Below are 20,618 nucleotides of genomic sequence, written 5' to 3'. Positions count from 1 at the left end.
TATATTTCAAAGAAGTATTTGCCCAAACACTAAAAAACTAAAATCAAGACGCGAACTATCGAAGGTGCGTCAGCAGATATGGCGGCCAAAACAAAATGTCAAGAATTTGGACATATCGAACAAATAGTGTATGCTTCGTGATAGGGTTTAATAAAATAAAACGGAATGGCGAAGAAGAAACCTAGGTCTGGTAGGAAACCCAAAAAGCAGGGTAAGATTGGTCTGTACTGAATGTATATGTTTTATGTCATCCGTATTTTCGCACAGAAAATTATTCTGGCTTCAATTCTAAGATCTGCTAGTGCTTTGGCGTGCCAAATTCTACTTCTTTTGCGTTCGAAGTTAGTGTCAGTTATGTGGTGTAATGTAGATTAGTTTCTTAAATACATGACAGTAGTATTAAATGAGTTATTATTGAATATTTTGATTTGGTTTGAATTGAAATCATTGGCTTTGACTGGATTAGAACTTAGTTGACACATTTTTATCCTAAGAATAAGAGACTACAGTTCTGGAACAGCAGAGAGTGCTGATAGCAGTGTCAACAGTAGACTGAATTAGAAAGCAATTTCATCAGTTCCTCTCGTAGGCTCTACAAACAGAAAAGTCAGATCATATAAATTATGAAGTTTGCATGGGTTTATTTACATTGTTGCAAAAACTTGCATGTTGTTTTGTAGTGGCCATCCAGTTTAATTTTAAAACCTGCTTTTTAATATATTTTAGCTTTTTACTTAAATTTTAGGCCCATCATTAGAAGATGAAGTTCCAGTGTACACCAGTTTGCCTCCTATGGTGGAGGGTCAGCTGAGATGTTTCTTAAGACTAAGTGTCAACCAGATCCTGTGGCTTCTCCCCACCCCACCAGAACTGACCCAAGTGAGAGTGAAATGGTGGGGAGAGGAGGGGCTGGGGGCAGTTTTCAGGTAACAATACTTGAAGACAAAGCTGGGGAATATCTTTACTCCTCTTTTCTTTCGAAATGTACAAGCAAGGAAAGCTTTGTTTTTATAACCATAAGCAGGAATCTTATATTGCTAAAAAATTATCTATTAACCTTTTTCCATTTGGATTGTTGTTGCACCAAAAATATGAAAATATGAAGTTATTGATTTGATTTTATTTTATGTATAGATCTATATAGTCCTTAGTTATTATGTACATTTTAGGCCACTGAATGTTAAAGGGAGTGACAAAACCCTGCTGAAGACCACAGCTCGTTATGCCATCAGATCTGGGCCGAAACAACTCACAGCATACCTTACAGATATCCTTTTTTGGAAACAATCTTTTTTTTTTCATTTTACAAGCAAAATACCAAATTCATGAGCATTCTTACTTGCACTGTGACTGACTTGTTTTGTAGTATATGTCTTCATATAAATGTCCTCCGTAATTTTGGACTGTAATGGTTTTCAAGTTATTTGATTGATGAAAATGTTTTCATTAGGTCAGATGGTTTCTCGAAAAGCAGTGAGATATGTAAGGACAGTTTTGTTGATTGTTCATTGTATGAGGGGATTTTTTCCTTAACAATGTTACATATGGGACCCCTGGTGTTGGAAGTCCTCAGTGATGTTGAGATGACCCTGGTTGGTCAGGCGCAGATTGACCACATTAATACTTTGTCACCTGTTAAGCCCATTAATGGGTGAGATTTACTTGATTGTTAGTTTTAATTTCATATTAAAAAATGCATTGTTGTTGAAATGTTGCCACAACTTTAAGAATCAAAAGTAAGACTGAATTTTTGTATACAAAACAATGTAGTTTTAATATTGTGGTAAGATTTTTAATTTTAAATTATATAAATACTGTATCAAATCTTAATCTTTACAATGATTTGTTATATGAAGATCATACTGTAAAGTTTATTGTGTTTGTATTAGGTTCTTTCCTGTAATGTCTGCAAATGATGAGAAGATAGCAGAGTTGCAGGTCTCCTTGTCCTTGGAAACTCTTACAGGTTAGTGTGATGTAAAGCAGCAGTGCCATTTATAAACTGCATATCATTGCCATATTGCAAACTTAAATATTTCATCCAAAAACAAAGGCCTTTTGGGTGAAGGTGTCAGCTCTGACACTATTTGTCAACATCGAGCATTTGATCACACTGAACTAAGTTGACACTTCCCTCCCCTATGTGAGAACTCTTAGTGTGGACCTGTTCACTTAAATGAGATTTATTTGAAAGAAAAATTGCTCAAAAATAAGCTGTATCATTGTATTTTAATTTCACAGGTACCTACGATTCCTCTGGGTCAGTCCCAACCACAGATATGAGCACAGAGCTACCATTTCACCAAGACCACCAGAGTGCAGCACCTCCCAGGACAGCCCCACTCCCACACCCTAGGTTTGCTGCCACAAGTTCTAGTGAAACTGAAGATCCTTTCAAATCACCAGCTCCTCTTAAGGTAGTGTATTTACTGCTTGGCATAAGAATGAGTGCCTAAATTTTAAGTGTAATTATTAGAACAACATGCAGTATCATAAGGAATATAGTTAAATTGTACATTTATTCTGTTTCATTCAGTTTAGGTAATGAAATTTTACAGCAGTATGGAAGTCATATTACTTGAGTAAGTTATTCATTAAACCTATATTTCATTATATATGCAGACGTACAGAATATCACAAGGTGATAAACCAGACACCTCCAAAGCATCAGTGCATGAAGAGCCCACAAGAGACATTCCCATTTCTGAAATTTCACGACCTGGATTGACAGGTATAACATCTTATAGAATGAACTTTATTTCATAACAAAAAATTAAAAATAAATCAGTGAATGTTACATTTTGCAAATAACTTTATTTAGGTGTATTGGTTCACTCTTTTCTAAAATTGATTAATCTTTGAGAGAATTTGATATTATGATTTTGATTTTTATAAGATTATACAGGCAATATTTAGCTGGACAATTTTTGTTTCTGTCAGCTTGTGTCTAGAAATATTTCCATGTAATACTACAACCCAGCACGCTATAATTTGTTACAGGCAATATTAAGTTAAACCCTTCAAGTCAGGCAGGCACTGATTTGGTCTCTGAGCTGCTGGAAAGAGGCTCCAAGCTGAAGGAAGCCATGGTGATGTCCACTGTGGACAGAGCCCAAGGAGAGGCTCCAGTAGTGCCTGAAATAGATGCTGTGTTGGATGTGCCAGAGAGTGCTAGGTCTAGAGGGTAAGGGGGCTTGTACACCCGGCAGTGGCTGAACTAGTCTAAGTGGTGCCACCAGGTCAAATAGGATATATATTCCATACAATTTTAAAGTCTTATTTTAAGTCCTAGTTTATCCAGTTGAATGTTACCAGAAATCATTGTGTGCATACGTGTGTTACTTCTTGAACCATGTTTCATGTCATCAGAAATATATCAAACAATTAAAAATTTTAATGTTATTTTTCTGTCACACTCTCTGAAGAAAATTCAAGAGTTGATGCAACATATCTATAAGGTAAATGCTGCAGACCTCTGTCCTACATCCATATTAATCAACAGACATTGTGTTTTTATGTAAAAAAAAATACAACTTTTCTGTTGTTCAGTTCCTCTGGCAGTCTGTTGAAGGAGATCCTGGAGCGCAGTGAAGACTTACATGAAATTGATGCCACAGACTCTGACACTGCAGACATAGAAACTAGGGCTGTTGACTTGGTCTTTGGTGCTAATGTCACTGGGAAAGAATTGAAGGCAAGTAAAAAAGAATTATAAACTTTATTTTGGTTTTTATAACCATTTGAAGATATAATATGAATATTTGAGAGAATTGTCTGAAATTATTCTTTTAATGCCAAAGAAATAATTTCCATTATTTCGTTTTAGGCTTTGAGAGGACTAAGTGGTCACTCTGATGACAGTATGTCCAGTGATGAAGAAGTGTTCAGTGATATAGGAGATCCAGTCCATGATGACAGCATACTGCATGAACTCTTCTATAAGAATCCAGTTAGTGTGAGATTATACATTTATTCTTCAATGATTAAAACTAAACTATAGAAAAAGGAAAGGTATTTATTCAAAATAGAATACTAGATTATCACATTGAAAGCATATAATGTACCAGTTCGTTCTTTTCATTACACAAATCATTATTATATCATAGACGGTATACATTCTTTATAGCATTTCGTTATGTGTATTCTAGGACACGGATAGCAGTAGCGTAACAGATGTGAGCACAGATGAAGAAGACAATGGAAGAAAACGCAAAAGAAGACCACCTTCAGTTGCATCATTAGAGGAACCAGGAAACATTGTGAGCAATTTTATTAAGTTTTATATAAGCTGAAGTCTTTGACTATTCCTCGACTGTAAGATTTGACCAAAAAGGACTTGATTGGTGTTCTAAAATGTTTTACATCAGATGTAAATGCAGTTAAATCAAATTTCATGGGTTGGAGGGGAATTATATGCAAAGTTAGTGGAAAGCTAAAAAAATAATGAATTGTGGATGGCTTTTATGTCCTTTTTTAATGTATTGCAATATTTAGAATTGTGGAATACAGGGAAAGTAAAGAGCTTTTAACTTGTGCATTATTTCAGAGACCACCATCCAGGCAGTCTTCTCGCTCCAGTTCAGCCATACCACCTCAAACAAACAACACCCTGTCCAGGAAATCCACTACACCTAAGAAGACCCCTGAGGACAAAGGAAAGCGTAGGAAGTCCCTGAAGAAAAGGACCAGGTCTCACAGCCGTGACAGGAGTGGAAGTGACCTGAGTGATTCTGATGCCAGGAGTGTAGCGTCCAGGGGCTCTGAGGGCTCCCGAGTGTCTTTTGATATGACACCGTCTGATGCTGAGGAGAATTCTGCATGTATGTGCCTGAAATGTGTCAATGTTATATTTTAAAGCTGTTGCAGGGTTGTGGGTGATCATTGAAGGTTGAATATTTAGAACCAATTTTTGGTAAACAAAATAAAAGAAAAAAAGCAACCAACCACAATTAGGCATGTGAAAACAGTTAATAGATTGGATGCAACATAAAGAAGTTTTGATTTTCAAAAAGGAATGTTTTTTATCCTTTTTTACATGTAAATTGGTGGTAAATTTCACATTAATGTTGCCTATAAACCAAGCTTTTTTCTACCCAGTGTCCAAGCTTCCTAAGGATGCCCCAGTGGATGGTCTTAGTGTAGAGAGACTAACACTGCTTGGTAGAGTTAGTGTTGGACGAGTTGTGGTTGATAGTTTGAAGCTGGACCAGAAGAGTGCCACACCCACTCCTCGAGGGAAATCTGCCCCAAGGAGCAGGGGAAAACCACCCAGACCATCTCCAAAACCAAAGAGGGCCAGGTAGGGTGTAGATTTTTTGTTTAGCCTGTAATGCTTTCATAAGATGGATGATATTTTCTTGTCTAAAAAAATAAATATTTCTAATTCCTCCATAACATATGAACGAGAATTTTCTTCCTTTATAATTATTTTCAGTTTTATTTTTTATGTGGAAAAGAATGTTTTGGAAGTAAATGAATTTTTTGCACACAAAAAGATTTAAAATTTATGGAGTTATTGGAGTGGGTATCTTTCTTATGAAGCAGTGTTGCTTGCCATCCTTGATTATATGACCCATTTGTATCTCCCCAGCACCTACTTTGTAGAGTATCAGTTCCCAGTGGTGGCCACTTCTAGGGACAAATATACCCTGAATACCATGGCAACAGAGGTTATGAGGGTGGCATCAAAGAGAGTCAAAGATGGAGGTACATTTATGTTTTAATTTCTGTGAAAATATGTGGATTTTAGTATGTGGAGGCAAGTTATTGGAACTACTCCAGATATTTTAATAGCATTATATTTGAAATTATACATATTTTTGTAAATGCTGATGTTCACAAATTCTGATACAATTATTGTAGTTGTGACGTTCAACCACCGTTCAGTGTTCCCTGTGCTGTTTGATGGCACTGCTGTGGAGAAGTGGTGGAAGTCTCTCCTGGTGTTTAAAGTATTTGCCAAATCTGCTGGGCAGAAGGTGGTGAGTTCAAGAAATTTAGGGGAATGTTTCTCTTAAGTTACCAGGCCTAATGTGATTATGTTAAGATCAACAAAAAAACTGATTATTAACTTTTTATGTAAATATTAAGTGAAACTTGATGTCAACTTGAGAGAATTATAATGCAATGGAACTTCCTCATGAAAACATCTTTCTTTGAAAAAAAGTTCTCATTGATGTTGTAAGTTCACCGCATTATTTTAACATTTCAGCCAAACCTAATAGGAACTTGTTCAGTCCCTTTGAAGGCTATACTTAAGTCTGAAAACTTACATATGGAAAGATCTCTAGAAGTTAAGGACAGGAGATCATCTACTTCATCAACTGCTACCAGTAATACACCCAGTTCTAATGGAAAGGCTCCTGTGATAGGCTCTTTACAGGTGAGATTATGAGAGGAAAACAAAATTTAAGGGTACTGTAGTTGAAGGTCTGGTTTGGTCCCATTTTGTGAAAGCAGGGAAAACAATTTTCTACATGGTAAAGGATTAACAGCAAAAGAAAATACTCACTGACTTTATTCAATTACATTTTTTACACAATCTTTGTGTCCTAGGTATATGTTGAATTAGCATCAGACCACAAAGATTTTTCAACAGCCCTAGCCAAGACCAAGCTAGCAGAGATGAAAAATCCAAAGATAGTCCCTATTCCACAGCCTAAACCTACCCCCCAGCCACCCCCAGGGCTGGTGAACCCACAGATTTCAGGTGAGGGTAACTCCTTTTATATTAGTGGTCTTACAGAGACACAAAATTTTATGAATTCAACCATTTGTCTCAGTCTCATTGAATTCTTAATAAGTGAAAAAAAAGATACTTAAAAGCAAGCTTGTTTTGCTAGTAGCTACTAAACTTGCTTATTTCATGAGCCCTCTCAAAGTGGTCACTTAGTTTTACTTTTAGGTGATAATTATAAAATATTCTGCTTAATCTGTCACCTCCTTGATGGCTAGTATGCAAAACTACAGTTTCACAATCGTTACACGTACATGTTCATTGCTAATAGTGAATACATTGATAAAAAAGATTTCTTCTCCCCAACAGAACCACCAGGCAGTGTCAGCTCTCATGCCACCCAGACAGAGCCCAGACCCACCAACATCCATGAGATGCCCCTGGACCACCCCTCGGGGCCTCCAAGAACACCCCCTGCACAGCCTCCACCAGTACAGATGCAGCCCAAACAGATGTATCAAATGCCTCTAGACTACACAGGATTAGCTACAGTGCAGGACAGCATGGAGGTGTGTTACTGTTTCTAATATGAAATAATTTATTGTGTTTGAAATGTAAAAAAAAAAAAATCAAATAGAGCACTAAGCAACATATTTGGTTTAAAATTAACGTTTACATTTAAGTATTTTTATTTAGGCTTATGTTTTAATTTACTTTTTCAAAATAGTTTTTCAAAAAGTTTTAATTAAGTTTTTTGTCTATGTTATATATATGTTTATGATAATGCACTGAAATTACAGGCTATGACCCTCCACACCCTGTTACTAGTACCAGAGGGAAGAAATATCAATCTCCAGGGGTTGCTTCCTCCACATATGAATGCCAAGCAACCACCTGCTCCAAGTACGCTAGGTAAGGGACTTTCAGCATATATACAGCTGTGGAACATACAGGGTCTTAGCTCTTTGCTGAAGAAAAAAGCTCAGTTTTATGTGACTGTAAGAGAGGAAAATATGTAATTAGAAAACAGTGAGTTTTATGTGACTGTAAGAGAGGAAAATATGAAATTAGAAAACAGTGTAGTTTTCAGAATCTTGCAGCCATACATTAAATATAGTTTTACATCATAGAAGTTACTATATTTCAGGTTGGACGGGTAGAGATATGGCTACCAGAAACCTGTACCTAGTGTGTAGAATGTTTTGGTGTGATGATGCAGTGACTTCTAGTGTTTGCTGGGGAACTTTTAACCCAGTATTCAATTTTGTACAGGTAAGAAATCCTACAAAGACCAACCTAAATATGAAAAACTTACAAGCTTAAAATTGCATTAGAATGATAGTTTAGCATCACTTGTACTGAATGTTAATGAATTGGCATGTCTGAAAACCATGTAATTGTAAGATTGCAACATGGAAATAGCACATATTTCATTTTGCCACACACTGACATTATTAAATTCCTGCTTATGATAGCTATACTAAGTCAGGTATACTCATAAAAGTCAGCTATACACATAAAGGTACATATTCATAGTCGTGTTTCCATTCAGATTGGACCTGTATTAGTGACTCAATACTTACTGGAGAGGATGAGGAATAACTTTATGGTGCTGGAGGTCTGGGACAAGAAGACTGGAGCCCAGAATGACAAGCTGGTGGGCATTGTGAAGCTGTCCTTGCACCAGTTTTATATGTCATTTAGAGACAGGAAGATTTGCAGAGCTCTGCTGAAATCACAGGTCTGATATAATTTCAAACAATTTTTAAGCAAAATACACCAAACTGGTTACATTTTGAATGGTTTCTTTTGGAATTTAAATAAAATAAATTTTGACATTTATTTTCTTATTATTCTTTTTGAATTTAACTTAGTTGCAGTCTTAGCAGTAATACATGTGGTTTCAATAAATTGATTTCCACATTTCATAAGAGCTTGAAACTTATTTTTTGTGCAGAAATCACATAATGATTTTTGCTAATATATTCAGTACCCAGTGGTGTCTGTGGACAACTGGCTGCCAGTACAAGACCCATTCACAGGAATACAGTTTGGACAGTTAAAGGTGCTGCTGGCAGTGGGATCTGCAGAACAGGTAAGAGGGGTGTGCTTGATCTTTTTGAAACTGTGACCAGAATGTGCCTTTTAATTCAGGAAGACAAATAATTTGGACAGTTTGGATTGTGTACCCCCACTGTATAGCATCAAACTTTTATGCATGAATTCTAATGTAAATCAAAACACATAATCTAAGATATGATAAAGTTAAAACACATTTACATTGAAAATGCCATAGCCAGAGAGCTTTTTGCTTTTCATCAGTATGTTAATACAAAATTGTCAGTGACAAGAACTCCATTCCATAGTCACTGATGAAACCCTGTGTTCTGTGGTGTAAGTCTATTGTGATCCTTGATATGTTCTATTTTCCAGGTGTCTGCTCTCCAAAGACTGAAACTAGATAAGAATGGGGACAGTTCTATGCCTCAGAGACCTCAGCATTATCTTGAAAGGCAAGAAACATCTCCACTTTTTTCACAGTGAATGTGTTCCTTTTAGTTGTAGAATTTTTTTTTTTTCGATCTGAAATACTTGATCTTATATTACACAAAAAGAAAGATATTTAGTTCCATGGTAGATGCTTCAAATGTTATCATAAATCATAGTTTGTAGTTAATGACATTTTTATTCATTTGGAAAGAGTTTCTTTATTTGGTGTTAAATATTAACATGATGATAATTGTTTTCTATCTGTTCCAGACAACATGTTGTGGGAGATGTCTCCAGTAGAAGACCAGAAGACTACCCACCCACTGAAGTCTTGGGTAAATGTAGTTGCCTTCATGTTACCACACAGTATACTCAACTTGCAGTTGTAACCAGTTCACCCAAAGTATTCTCTAAGTCAAATTGATCATGTTTTGGGGTAATTGAAATGGAAGGAATTACAACATTAGGCATCTGGTTAGGTGTTACTGTCTTAAAGCATGTTTCTTGTTTACACTGTTAATACCAACCCAGGTAAAGAGTACACATTTCTGTGACTTCAACAAGTTAAAGAGGCATTCTTTTCTTATTGCAGTTGAGCATGTGTTTGAGTTTGTGATAGAGGGTGTGAAAGGCCTAAAACTGTTTGATGACATGATCTGGGGAGAGGCAGATTGTTTTATACAGTACCATTTCCCTGCACAGCAGCAGACCAAGCAACCCGGGGGACCTGCCAAACAGTATGGTAAGTCAGCAGTAGCTACAGACACACATCAAATATACTGACCTCGTATAGTTTTGTAATATTAGGATACTAATCTCTATATATACCTAAATCTGTATGTGTTTAATATCATATTGATCTTATTGAAATTTATATTTATAACATAATTATATCCCTTCATGGTATGACCTAAAGAGCAATTAAACATACTCTGTATTAGAATTTCACCTAACTGTTTTAAAAATAATTTTGAAGCTATAAGAATAAAATATCTTTGGGATTCATTGAGAGAAAAATCTAGTTTTACCGTTTTCTCTTCCAGCTGTGCCTACACTGAAACCTTTCAGGACAGCCACCACCCTGTGTATACCAGACCCTACGTTCCATGAAGTGACCAGACATCGGATTCTACTACCAGAGGGCACTCCTGTCCAGAGAGAGCTGGTCACAGGTACAGAGCCTAAAATTTTTTTGTATTGCTCTCAGTATGGTAATGAAACAATTTTAATAGTGTAGCTTTGATTGATCTAAGTTGGTCAAATTATTCAATGTAATCTGTGCATAGGTATGTATTAATTTTAAAATGTCAGACTTGGATGTCTTATGAAAATCATTAACTCATTAGCTTACTGTTATGTGTAAGGTTACAAATTACCTTGTTATATTTAGTTGATATAGTATTATTATGGTAGTATATATGTGTGTTTGCTGTCTTTTACAGCCTGTGCAGGAGCAGGTGGTGGAGGTGGTGGTGTCCCCATTGAAGTATGGTGCAGATATTACTATCCCAATGTCAGAGACCAAGTCATTGCAAAGGTAAGGTGTATTTACAGTAACATAATGGCTCAATCTTTTCCATGGGGGAAAAATGATCAATCTTTCAGATACATAATTTTGGAGTCATTGAAAATGTATTTTGCATAACATTTATCTGTGGTGCTTTTACCGTATAAAATGGAACAACAGAGTAGCCTGCCATTCAATTTTGTAGCTACCTCTCGATAGGAATGTTCTAATTTAAAGATAATTGTATCTGTAAAATTCACAATTTTCCCCATTGAAAAGATAAAGTCATTTCCAGATATGTATTTCTATTTATCGGATGCACTATTGCTTCAATCATGTCATATTGGCAACAGTGTTTCTGACAGTCTTTATGATTCCAATTTATTGATGTGCCCCCCCCCCCCCCCCCTCCTATCCCAGAGTCAAACAACATAATGACATTATATATAATTGCACTTTGCTCTGCCTTCCAGGCTGTGCTCCCCCTGGCCAAGCTATGTGCAATGGTGACCATGCAGAAAAGAGGAGAGCCCAGTGTCCAAACCTTCTCTCTGCCCCTGACCACACTGGCAGGAGACTCGGACAACCTTGGACCTGAGGAGAGGGCAAAGGTATGTCACTGGGGTAGAACACTGTGACTTGATGATATTGTTATTATTATTATTTTTATTATTATTATTATTTTGTCTCTTAGCTCTACTATTTCCCATTTGCAAGAAAAGAGATTTTGAATTGAAAAAAAAAAGTTTGTGAAGTCAGTTTCCTTGGTTGTTCATAAGGGATATTTCATGTAACTTATCTTTGTCTTTCAGTTGAAAGAAGCTGGGTTACTAGAAGTGACTGTTCATTACAAAACCAGCACATTGAAGGTAACTTGTCATCATATATATATATATATATATGATATATATGATATTTGAAAATTGTGTTTTAAAAAATAAGTGGACAACATCACAGTCTAGACTAACAACATGTTAAGTTAAAGAAAATCCCACGGATTGTAAACCCAGTGAATTTGATATATTACATAGTAATATCCGTCATGCAAGTGGTGTTTATAGCTAACAGTTTGGACTTGACTGTGCATTGTGGTTCTTACAGGCTTCCCCAGAGGAGAAATATGGCACAGCAAGTCATGCTGTGGCTTCAGCTCAAGTCTGCATCTCAGTGGGCATTGTTAGGGCATCAGGACTGAAGGTTAGGGCACATTTACATACTTTATATTTGGGGTACAAATGTACCACTGAAGTACATTTAATAAACAATGATATGTGTGTGCATATAATATATCTCTGATGTAATAATGGACTTTACATATAGCAGAAATGTTCAGTGTAAAAGAGTTCCCCAGTCAAACTACAGCATGAAGAACTACTGTACAGAAGATTGGTCTGTACTGAATTTGACTTAGAGTTGATTAATAAGACACAGATAAGTGATGTCAATTAATTATAAGAAATGACAACAGGTCTCTCAAAGGCTGTTGCTGTGACTATGGTTAGAAATGATGCCGGAATACAGTACCCAGCTGAAGTAAGAGTTAGTCTATTTCAGAAGATAAGCCTTATTTTTACATGTATATCTTATAGGCTGCTGCAGTGGCTGTAGCCAGACATGATGATGGAATGCAGTATCCAGCTGAAGTAGGGGTTAATGCATATGTCAGAACCAGGCTCTCCTTCCTGTCAAAACAAGTAGGTATACAGATTATGTTTATTGATAGTAATCAAATCAGCAGCATCACTTAATTTTTTGTAATTTTAATACTTCTTGAAACTTTCTTGCATTCTAACACGAAGAAAAAAACATTTAAAGTACAAAAAATTAAAGGAAAAATGTGTTGAAAAAGTAATTGATGGAACAGAATGCAGAGGTGAAATTATAAATCTTTTCCTGGGATATTTTCTGTCATTTCAAGTTGAGATTTTGGGTGCTGTTTAAGTAATTGCATGTCAGACAGTCTTAAATTCTGTTCATTGAATAAAAAACATTATTTGTGCATCTAATCATGAATCAAAGCCTTCTCACTCCTTGTAACCCAGGATGAGCGTATCACCAGGACTGTGGCCAGGACGTTTGCTCCAGAGTTCTCCTACTTCATGGACTTCCCATGTCCTCTGCTGTGGACAGAGGAAGACAGTGACGCCCTCTGCCTGGCTGAGATACTGGAGACAGCAGAGGTCACCTTTGAGATGTGGCATCAAGTACCTGGGCTGTCTCCTGGTAATGGGGAGTGGAATGCTGTCTGTTGTTTTTGGATGATGATATCTCCTCTTCACAAGTCTCTCGCCTTCATGTTTATAGTCAGATTTGACCATTACATTCACTTCTTGAAAAACGAGTGTACTTGAATATAACAGTCAGTGATTCATTTGATGTAGTTGATATAGAATGTCCAAATTTGGTCAAAGAATAGTGAAAAAAATATTTGAAAGTATCTCATACATTTTCTCTTTGACTTCTTTTTCAGACTTAGATGGTCAGTATGTATACACGGGATCAGCAGAAGTAACTGGTAGAAAACTGTTCACAAAGACTGGAGATGTATTACTGGGGACAACAACTATACCACTGCTCTATCTTCTTACTCATAAGACAGGTAAAGTTATGTTTCTTTAACAATTCTTTTTCTTAAAAGATATTTAAATTCTGTTGTTTCAATAGCATCAGATACCCTCAGTCCTAAATATTGTAATGAATTAACTCAAACTTTATAATACAAGACATGACTTCACAATATTAATATCTTGCTTTAAATATTGTATGATTGATGTATACATATATTAAAAATGCAAGGCTTTTTTGTTTTGATCAGGTCTCCATGGTTGGTACCCTGTCCACCTCCCATCCCTGGGCTGGGCAAAAAAGGCTGGAAAAGATGAAGTACAGGCAGATGATTCCTCCCCTCACCATGGAAACAAAGGGCTAGAGCGTGTGGTTGGTGGACTTGAGGTGTCACTCAGGTTTGCTCACCATGACGACCGTGGTAGAGTGATCCATGCTGCCAGAGGAGTGGGTTGGGCTCCTGAGTATGACCTGGAGGATGACTGGGAAAGTGCAGGTAATGGGATGTCATGATAAAGGTTGAAAGTTGAAGAAAATGACAGCTTGGTAAGATAAAATGATAGACAAGGTCATCTTATGTACTACTTATAACTTGGCACTCTTTGTGTTCATTTTAGTTTAAATGATCACTTAACAGTGCAACTTTTATTATTATTTTGATGAAAATCCAGTATGAGGCTTAGGAATCTTGTATGACTCAGTGAACAAATAACATATTAGTATGTTAGATGGTTTTAGTTCTTATGTTGAATTTCATTTGAAATTACAGATGAAAGTTCAGACAGCATAAACCATGTAACTGTCCATGTGGACATGGGGGCTTTCCCACTGACCAATGCCCTCATAGCTGGACAAACCAAACTGGACAAGAATGCCAGGTGCTATGTCAGGTACAAGTTCTTTGACAAAGGTGAGAGAAACTTCCATGTGAATATTTCTAATTGAAATTTGTGTAGTTTAAGTACCTTTTAATGGTGAAGGACGTGACATTTTTGTTTACAGAAAATTTTGAAATGTGTTTTTGTTACTTTGTTTCTACAGCTGAAATTTTGTTTTTAACTACACTGTATTTGAGATAATAAGGTAATAAAAATTATAATGCACCTTTGTGGTATGTATTCCAGCTGCTACCCTGTCCAGGCTATGTCCACTGACAGTGCATGAAGAAGGTTACATAGTGTCTACAGTAAACCATCAACATAACTTGAACATCAGTAGATCTGCACCTTTCTTATGGTGAGCACCCTTCCGGAGACATCAACTATATGCCTGACTGCAAAACAAGTACATTAAATGTGATGTGTCTACATTTCTGTGTGGCTTAAAGTAAAAACAGATTTAGAAGACTTTTATTTTTTTTAGAATTCTTGGAAGTAAGGCTGATGCGAGTAAAGTGAATGCAAGGAGTTTTATGCATTATATGAGATCTAGATTTCTAGATTTGCACAATTCCAGGTATTTGAAGGAAGAGAGACTTGAAATTCAGCTGTGGGTGAGCTACAGTGGTAAGGAGGGAGAGAGGGCTAAGCCACGTCACAGGGACAAGCTTATAGGCTGTGCTTACATAGACCTGGAGAGTCTAGCAGACAGGAGGAGAAGACAACATAGGGTTAGGTAGGTGTATACTAACAGATTCTGTATATACAGACTGAAAGGGTGTGTTTTTCTCTTGATTATGGAATATGAATGTGCTAATATATTTTGTATCCAATTTTCAAGTAAGCCCTGATTGTTATGAAAGTATGTTGGATAGTTGGTGAAAAACAAACAAAAAGATGTGTGTTACTTTTATTGACAGCTAAGGAAGCAAGAATTTTGGCCTGCGTATTTGTACATTTGCTAGAAAATAAAGATAATAGTAACTGTTACTGTAATCCATCATTATCCATCATTGGCAGTATATGTTTAGTTCTTGGATAAAGTTCACATATCTTGTGGTGTATTTCCAGTGGCATGTACCCCCTGTTCAAGCCAGGGGTGTCCAGTCTGGGGGGTGCTTTCCTCAGGGCACATATCACTCTGAAACCAGCATTTGGAAGAATGGAACAGGTATACAGGGACAGAGCACTAGACTGCACTAGATGCATAGAGTACTAAACTGTACTAGTAACATAGAGTTCTAGACTGCACTAGATACATAGAGTATTAGTTTACCTGTTACACAAAGGACTTCTCAAGAGTTCACAGTATTTCTTTAAAAAAAGCCCTTGTTTTTATCTTTTGTTGAAAGGTAAATCTTCATAATGAAAAAAAAATTGTAATTGTCATTTCATGTGCAGTATTGTATACATCTTTTATAATAGCAGCAGATCAATACACAGTTAATATTGATTTTCTTTCTTAAATTGCCAGGAATCAGAAGAAGAGGTGACATTTGCCAGCAGCGATGAAAACTCTGACGTAGAAATGTTACCCAGATCAAGACATGGTAAGGAAAAGGAAGGTGGAGCACACAAAAAGCAAAAGTCCAGAGATGAAGAAGAAGATATCATTCCTCCAGACAAGCACAGTTTTGCAGCACATATCAGTATTGAGAGGGCTTTACATTTACCTGTAGTCACAGACAAGCACAGGTAGGGGACAGATAGATGTTTTTTGAGAATTCTATATGGATCATTTATTAGAATTAAAAAAGTGGTTTCACATATAGCCCGCCTTTGTAAGTCCATATTACAAACTTAAAGATTGATAAAGTCACATTTGGAGCTTAAAAGCTAGTTTGGCTTTTGTTCAGAATAAACTAAAGAATCTTTTTGATGTAAGATAATAATTAGTAATAGGTGGTTACTTCTAGTTTTTCCAGTACAGCTAACTGTGAGGCAACCCCTACTAAAATCTTATCGGTTTACCAGTTAACATAAATGGGAACAATTATCAGAATTTTATCCATCTTCATCATATTTGTTTTTTCTCCCAGCCATGAAACCGGTCCACCCAACAGCTATGTAGCCTACCAGACTGCAGAGAAAACTGCCCCATCCCATACTAATGTAGTCCCCAGTACAGACTGCCCACTGTGGGAGCATCAGCATGATACTAGGCTCAGTAAAGACCTGTTGTATGGAGAGAGCAAGGTAATGAAAATGGTTTACATTTTCCATCCATTTTGTCTGCCTAAAATCTACTGTTTGAGTTAAATGTATAATTTTCTGTAGAAACAAAAATTAGATTAAAATTTGTCTAGATTACCTCATTTTTTCAAGTTTGAAGGACTTATTTGTTCCAAATGTTTGCCTAGTGTCAATTAATGTAAAATGCATTTTGTTGTTACTTGCATTTACTGCATACCTACATGATGGTTGTTCCATGTGGTTAGTCCATGTAAGATCTGTTCAATATTTGTCTTGCAGCATCTGGTCTTCAAGGTGTGGCACAAACCCAAGGCAGCTTCACAATCACCAGGTAGGTTTTTTCCATGTTTTGGATGATTTTTACCTTTTTTAGTTCTTGGACTTGGTATGAAGTATTCAACAGAAGAATATTTAGATTGGGGGGGGGGGGCCTTCCTTAGATAGACTTCTGCACTTAAAGTTTTATTCATTTGTTATATTGCATTATTATTATAACCTCTCAAAGTGCATTAGCATGCAACAATTTCTTAGCTTGAAATGCAGGAAAAAAGTAATTCCTAATCCCTAAATTCAGTTCACATTAACAAGTAAATATTATACATCAGCACACTGATTAATACGGCCATCACTTCCCCAACCTTTAACATTTCAGATAAGCCAGTGGACAGAGTACTAGGGTTTGTATCTGTGGACCTGTCTCCTCTCCTGCATGGCTTGAAGCAGATCTGTGGCTGGTATAACATCATGGACTTCAGTGGACAGTGCCAGGGCCAGATTAAAGTCAGTGTGGTTCCCCAGGAGATACTCCAGCCCATAGAGAAGTCTGCACCAGAGGAGAAGACTACACCAAAGGTAAAAATTGGTGGTTAGTTTATGAACTTATGTCTCATGGACATTCGTAAATTTAAATGTATAATTTTATTTGGTTTATGGATATGTTCATTGATACATTTTATGACTTAATCTGTTTGGTTTATTTGCAACTCTATGTTGCTTCAGCGGCTTCTTATGTTGTCTCTGATCATCTTTGCTTTTGTAACTCATTTTATTTTTTCTGTTGCAAATCTCAATATATGATAACGTTTTTTGTGAAGTTTTATGTAGAAGTATTAGTTATCAGCTTTGGCTGGACCAGTAAAAATGTTAAGCCTAATACGTCACTAACTTTTGAAGCAAGTTGCAAATGAAAGGCCAGTCACTGAGTAAACATTCAGTCTCTGCATGTTCCAGAAGCCATTTGGAGGAATGTATGCATCATCTGCCACCTATCCAAGTTTTCCTGCCCATCTCTCCTGGTACCCAGAACAACAGATACGGCTTGAAGACCATCACTCACTGCCACCTCTGCCACCCCATCATGAAGAGCACTATCAAAATGTCAAAAAGTACCACGAACAATTGCACCAGCAGGGGGCAGCACCAGCACATCACCAGGTGGCACCACAGGATCATTACCAGGCAGCAGCAGAGAGGGAGCCACTCCAGCAGGGAAATTCTTCCAGTTCTTTCCTTTTCTCAAATCTCAGGTTGGTGAATCTGGGTTCCTCAGCTCATGTGATTTACAATAGGTCAAAGGCACAGAATGCAAGCTGTCAGTGCAAAGTATTTGATGAAATGTATATTGATTGTTGCATATGTTTGAGATATAGTTGTTATCAGTCATTAAATTCACTTCATTTTCACATTGAAAATCCACACCCTTGTTTAGTTTTTCTGAGTGTAAATACAAAGAATAAATGGTTTAATTGTAAGAAAGACAGAAAAACAATAAGGAAAACTATTTGTATTTAATATTGTGCACACTCATTTTCACCCTCAACAACATTGTTCCAGGTCCAATATGCGTGATTTGGATGATATCACAAGAAGACTGCAGTTCAAGTTGGCAAGTTCTAAATGGCCAGATGAGCTGACATCACAACAACAACAACAACAGCAGCAACAAAGACCACAGACACAACCCGAACGACATGGTAGACACAAACAAAACTCACACAATCCAGTAGCTGGAATTGTACACCAAACTGTGCAGGATATGTTTGGAAGTACAGACAGGCCCCATCTTGAAAGAGAAGGTGAAGTGACACCTGTTGAGAGCCTTGGACTACTTTCTGGCAGCAAAATGCCTCAAACTGGGCCTGGCTCAGGCAAAGGTGAAGAATCTCAAGGTGATCAAAGACCACACGCTCTTTTGTCTCCAAAGCTTGCAGCTAAGTTTCCATCATACAATCCTGAGAAACAGACTTCTGGTGAGGAGCCCTCCAGACCTGACAAATTAAAACACACAGTTCAGGACCAAGTTAATGGAAGAGAAGGCAGTGTGGTTACAAAATTGCAATTCGACGACATACCTCCAAGACCACATACAGCACAGCCTACAGATAGGACTGATTTAGACGTTCAACTGAGAGCAATGTCTCCTGCCTCTTCACTTCTCTCAGTACATGATAGTGATGATGATGATGAAATTTTAACAGGATGGAAACAGAGGCCAAGTTCCTCAGAAGGTGAAGAAGATGTGGAAAACGAGGACACAAGTTTTGTGGTCCCGAAACCTCTCAATGATATCTCTAGCTGGGGACTAGAGGAAAGGACAGGCAAACTACCACAGCCAGCTGAGTTCAAACCAGTAGGGCCTCCTAAAGTTCAAAGGTTTAGTGAGAAGGATAGCTGGCTAAGTGATGCTTCCATTGCTCCTGAACAGTCACGTCTTGACAAGACATCGCCAGTGACCTCTGTTGGCCAACATCTGTTACATGATGAAGTTCAAAGATCTGAAGAAGAGGATCAAGAAATAGAGGCATTTTTCACGAACCCGCCCCCACCTTCAGACAGACAATCTCCCTCATTGATTCCAACTGGTGACAGGCACAGACAGGTTGAATCCAGAGAGGAGACCTCAGCCTCCAACACGCCCAGTCCCATCCTGCCACCACCATCTCATCACAAAGAACAGGAGTTGACTGGAGCACAATCCAGCAGCACCCTGAGGACACCCAGTCCAGTTAGTCCAGTGTTCATGACAAATACTGAACATGATCACCAGGTTTATTTTACACCAGAGAAAGGGCTGAGCGGGACCCCAACACCATGTTCTTCTGACCTGGACAGCCAGCAACATTATTCACCTCGTACAGTGCCACCTTTTGGTAGATCTGATGCAAGACATGTCCAACATAGTGGTGAATTGACTTCTCATGGTCCTGTCTTGACCAAGAGAGGAGAGGAGAGGTATATGAGAGATGTGGACACTGGTAATAGACTTAATAAAGAGAAAGGCAAGTCTCCTGTGAAAACAGGACCTAAGTTCTCTGAAAGAAATGGCAATCAGGACTCGAGCAGCGAATCAGAAGTTCTACCTTTATCTAGAGCACCTGCAGATCTAAAGGAGAATGTACCACCTAGATCTGAGGAACCGTATCCTTTCATGTTATCAAGTTATTGAAACAACTTTAAAATGAACCAATTTTTGTATATCCTGTTATCTTTCCTACTGAATTCTTTCAAAAACTTCAGTTTTTAAAGATGCATCGATAATATTGTTGATATTATTATAATCTTCAAATAAATCTTATTTAATGTATTTTTTCTCCAAAAAAATGTGCAGTATTTCCCTTGACTCATATCATCATAGATCCCAGGCAGCTACTGTTCCAAACTTCTTCTTGCCAGCCCAGGACCTAGAGGCTTCCATGAGGGCACTGCAGATGGCCACTGCTCTCCATCCTAGACCAGAACCAAGGAGGCAGGACATTATAGATCAAGTAAACAAATTAAAAATTAACTTTGTTTGGAATAACTTTTTCTATCTAGCAGAGAAAAAGTGGACATGTTACTTTGAAAATACCATTAATTATGGGGAATTGGTTGAAACCTTATTTTCTGGCTTGATTGAATAGCCTATAGGCTATAGACAGCAGCACTTTAGTAGGCTATCACGTCAGCATACTTATTTTTTCTTTCAAGGCTCCTCAAGATCCCAGAACAGAACAAAAAGCAAAAGCTGCCAATGAACTGGTGAACAGGTTATCTTCCAAACCAGGCAACAAGCCTAAGATACCTTTATCAGTAAAAAGTAGACCCCTTCCCACTGCAGAAGAGACAAAGAGAATAGCAAAAATATTTTCATCAAACCTTTCATGATTTAAAGTTCATAATTATCTACACAGTGATACTGTTATCCACTTCACCCAACAGGTTTTGCCTGAATTAAGTTAATGGCATTTCAGCCAAAATTTACAAAAATGACTGCCAATGCTCAGGTAAATAATCTCTTCCAAACAGTATATTTATTAAGATTCATGGAAGT

General features: G+C 37.3%; 1 protein-coding gene across 1 annotated transcript; it reads left to right on the top strand.

Moving 5' to 3' along the window:
• The first annotated feature begins 37 nt into the window (after positions 1-37).
• LOC106150507 (C2 domain-containing protein 3-like) lies at positions 38-20,514 on the top strand. Its single transcript, XM_087008821.1, has 46 exons — positions 38-211; positions 746-926; positions 1,170-1,271; positions 1,547-1,651; positions 1,890-1,966; positions 2,242-2,417; positions 2,623-2,731; positions 3,001-3,184; positions 3,550-3,694; positions 3,827-3,949; positions 4,149-4,259; positions 4,547-4,820; positions 5,098-5,299; positions 5,591-5,706; positions 5,863-5,981; positions 6,212-6,382; positions 6,556-6,709; positions 7,046-7,245; positions 7,477-7,588; positions 7,824-7,948; positions 8,229-8,417; positions 8,667-8,771; positions 9,110-9,189; positions 9,437-9,501; positions 9,759-9,908; positions 10,210-10,338; positions 10,609-10,703; positions 11,147-11,284; positions 11,486-11,542; positions 11,787-11,870; positions 12,263-12,367; positions 12,716-12,896; positions 13,144-13,272; positions 13,489-13,734; positions 14,008-14,148; positions 14,363-14,474; positions 14,694-14,852; positions 15,188-15,287; positions 15,591-15,811; positions 16,156-16,312; positions 16,589-16,640; positions 16,962-17,161; positions 17,540-17,835; positions 18,143-19,726; positions 19,944-20,073; positions 20,276-20,514. Exons 1-46 carry the CDS (start codon positions 166-168, stop codon positions 20,450-20,452), a joined length of 7,914 nt encoding a protein of 2,637 aa, XP_086864947.1. The 5' UTR covers positions 38-165; the 3' UTR covers positions 20,453-20,514.
• The last annotated feature ends 104 nt before the right edge of the window (positions 20,515-20,618 follow it).

Source organism: Lingula anatina, chromosome 3 (genome assembly GCF_051362555.1).
Source record: "Lingula anatina isolate TDL-2025a chromosome 3, LinAna3.0, whole genome shotgun sequence".
NCBI lineage: Eukaryota > Metazoa > Brachiopoda > Lingulata > Lingulida > Lingulidae > Lingula > Lingula anatina.
Note: the sequence above shows the minus strand (reverse complement) of the source record. Positions and strands in the feature narration are given on the sequence as shown.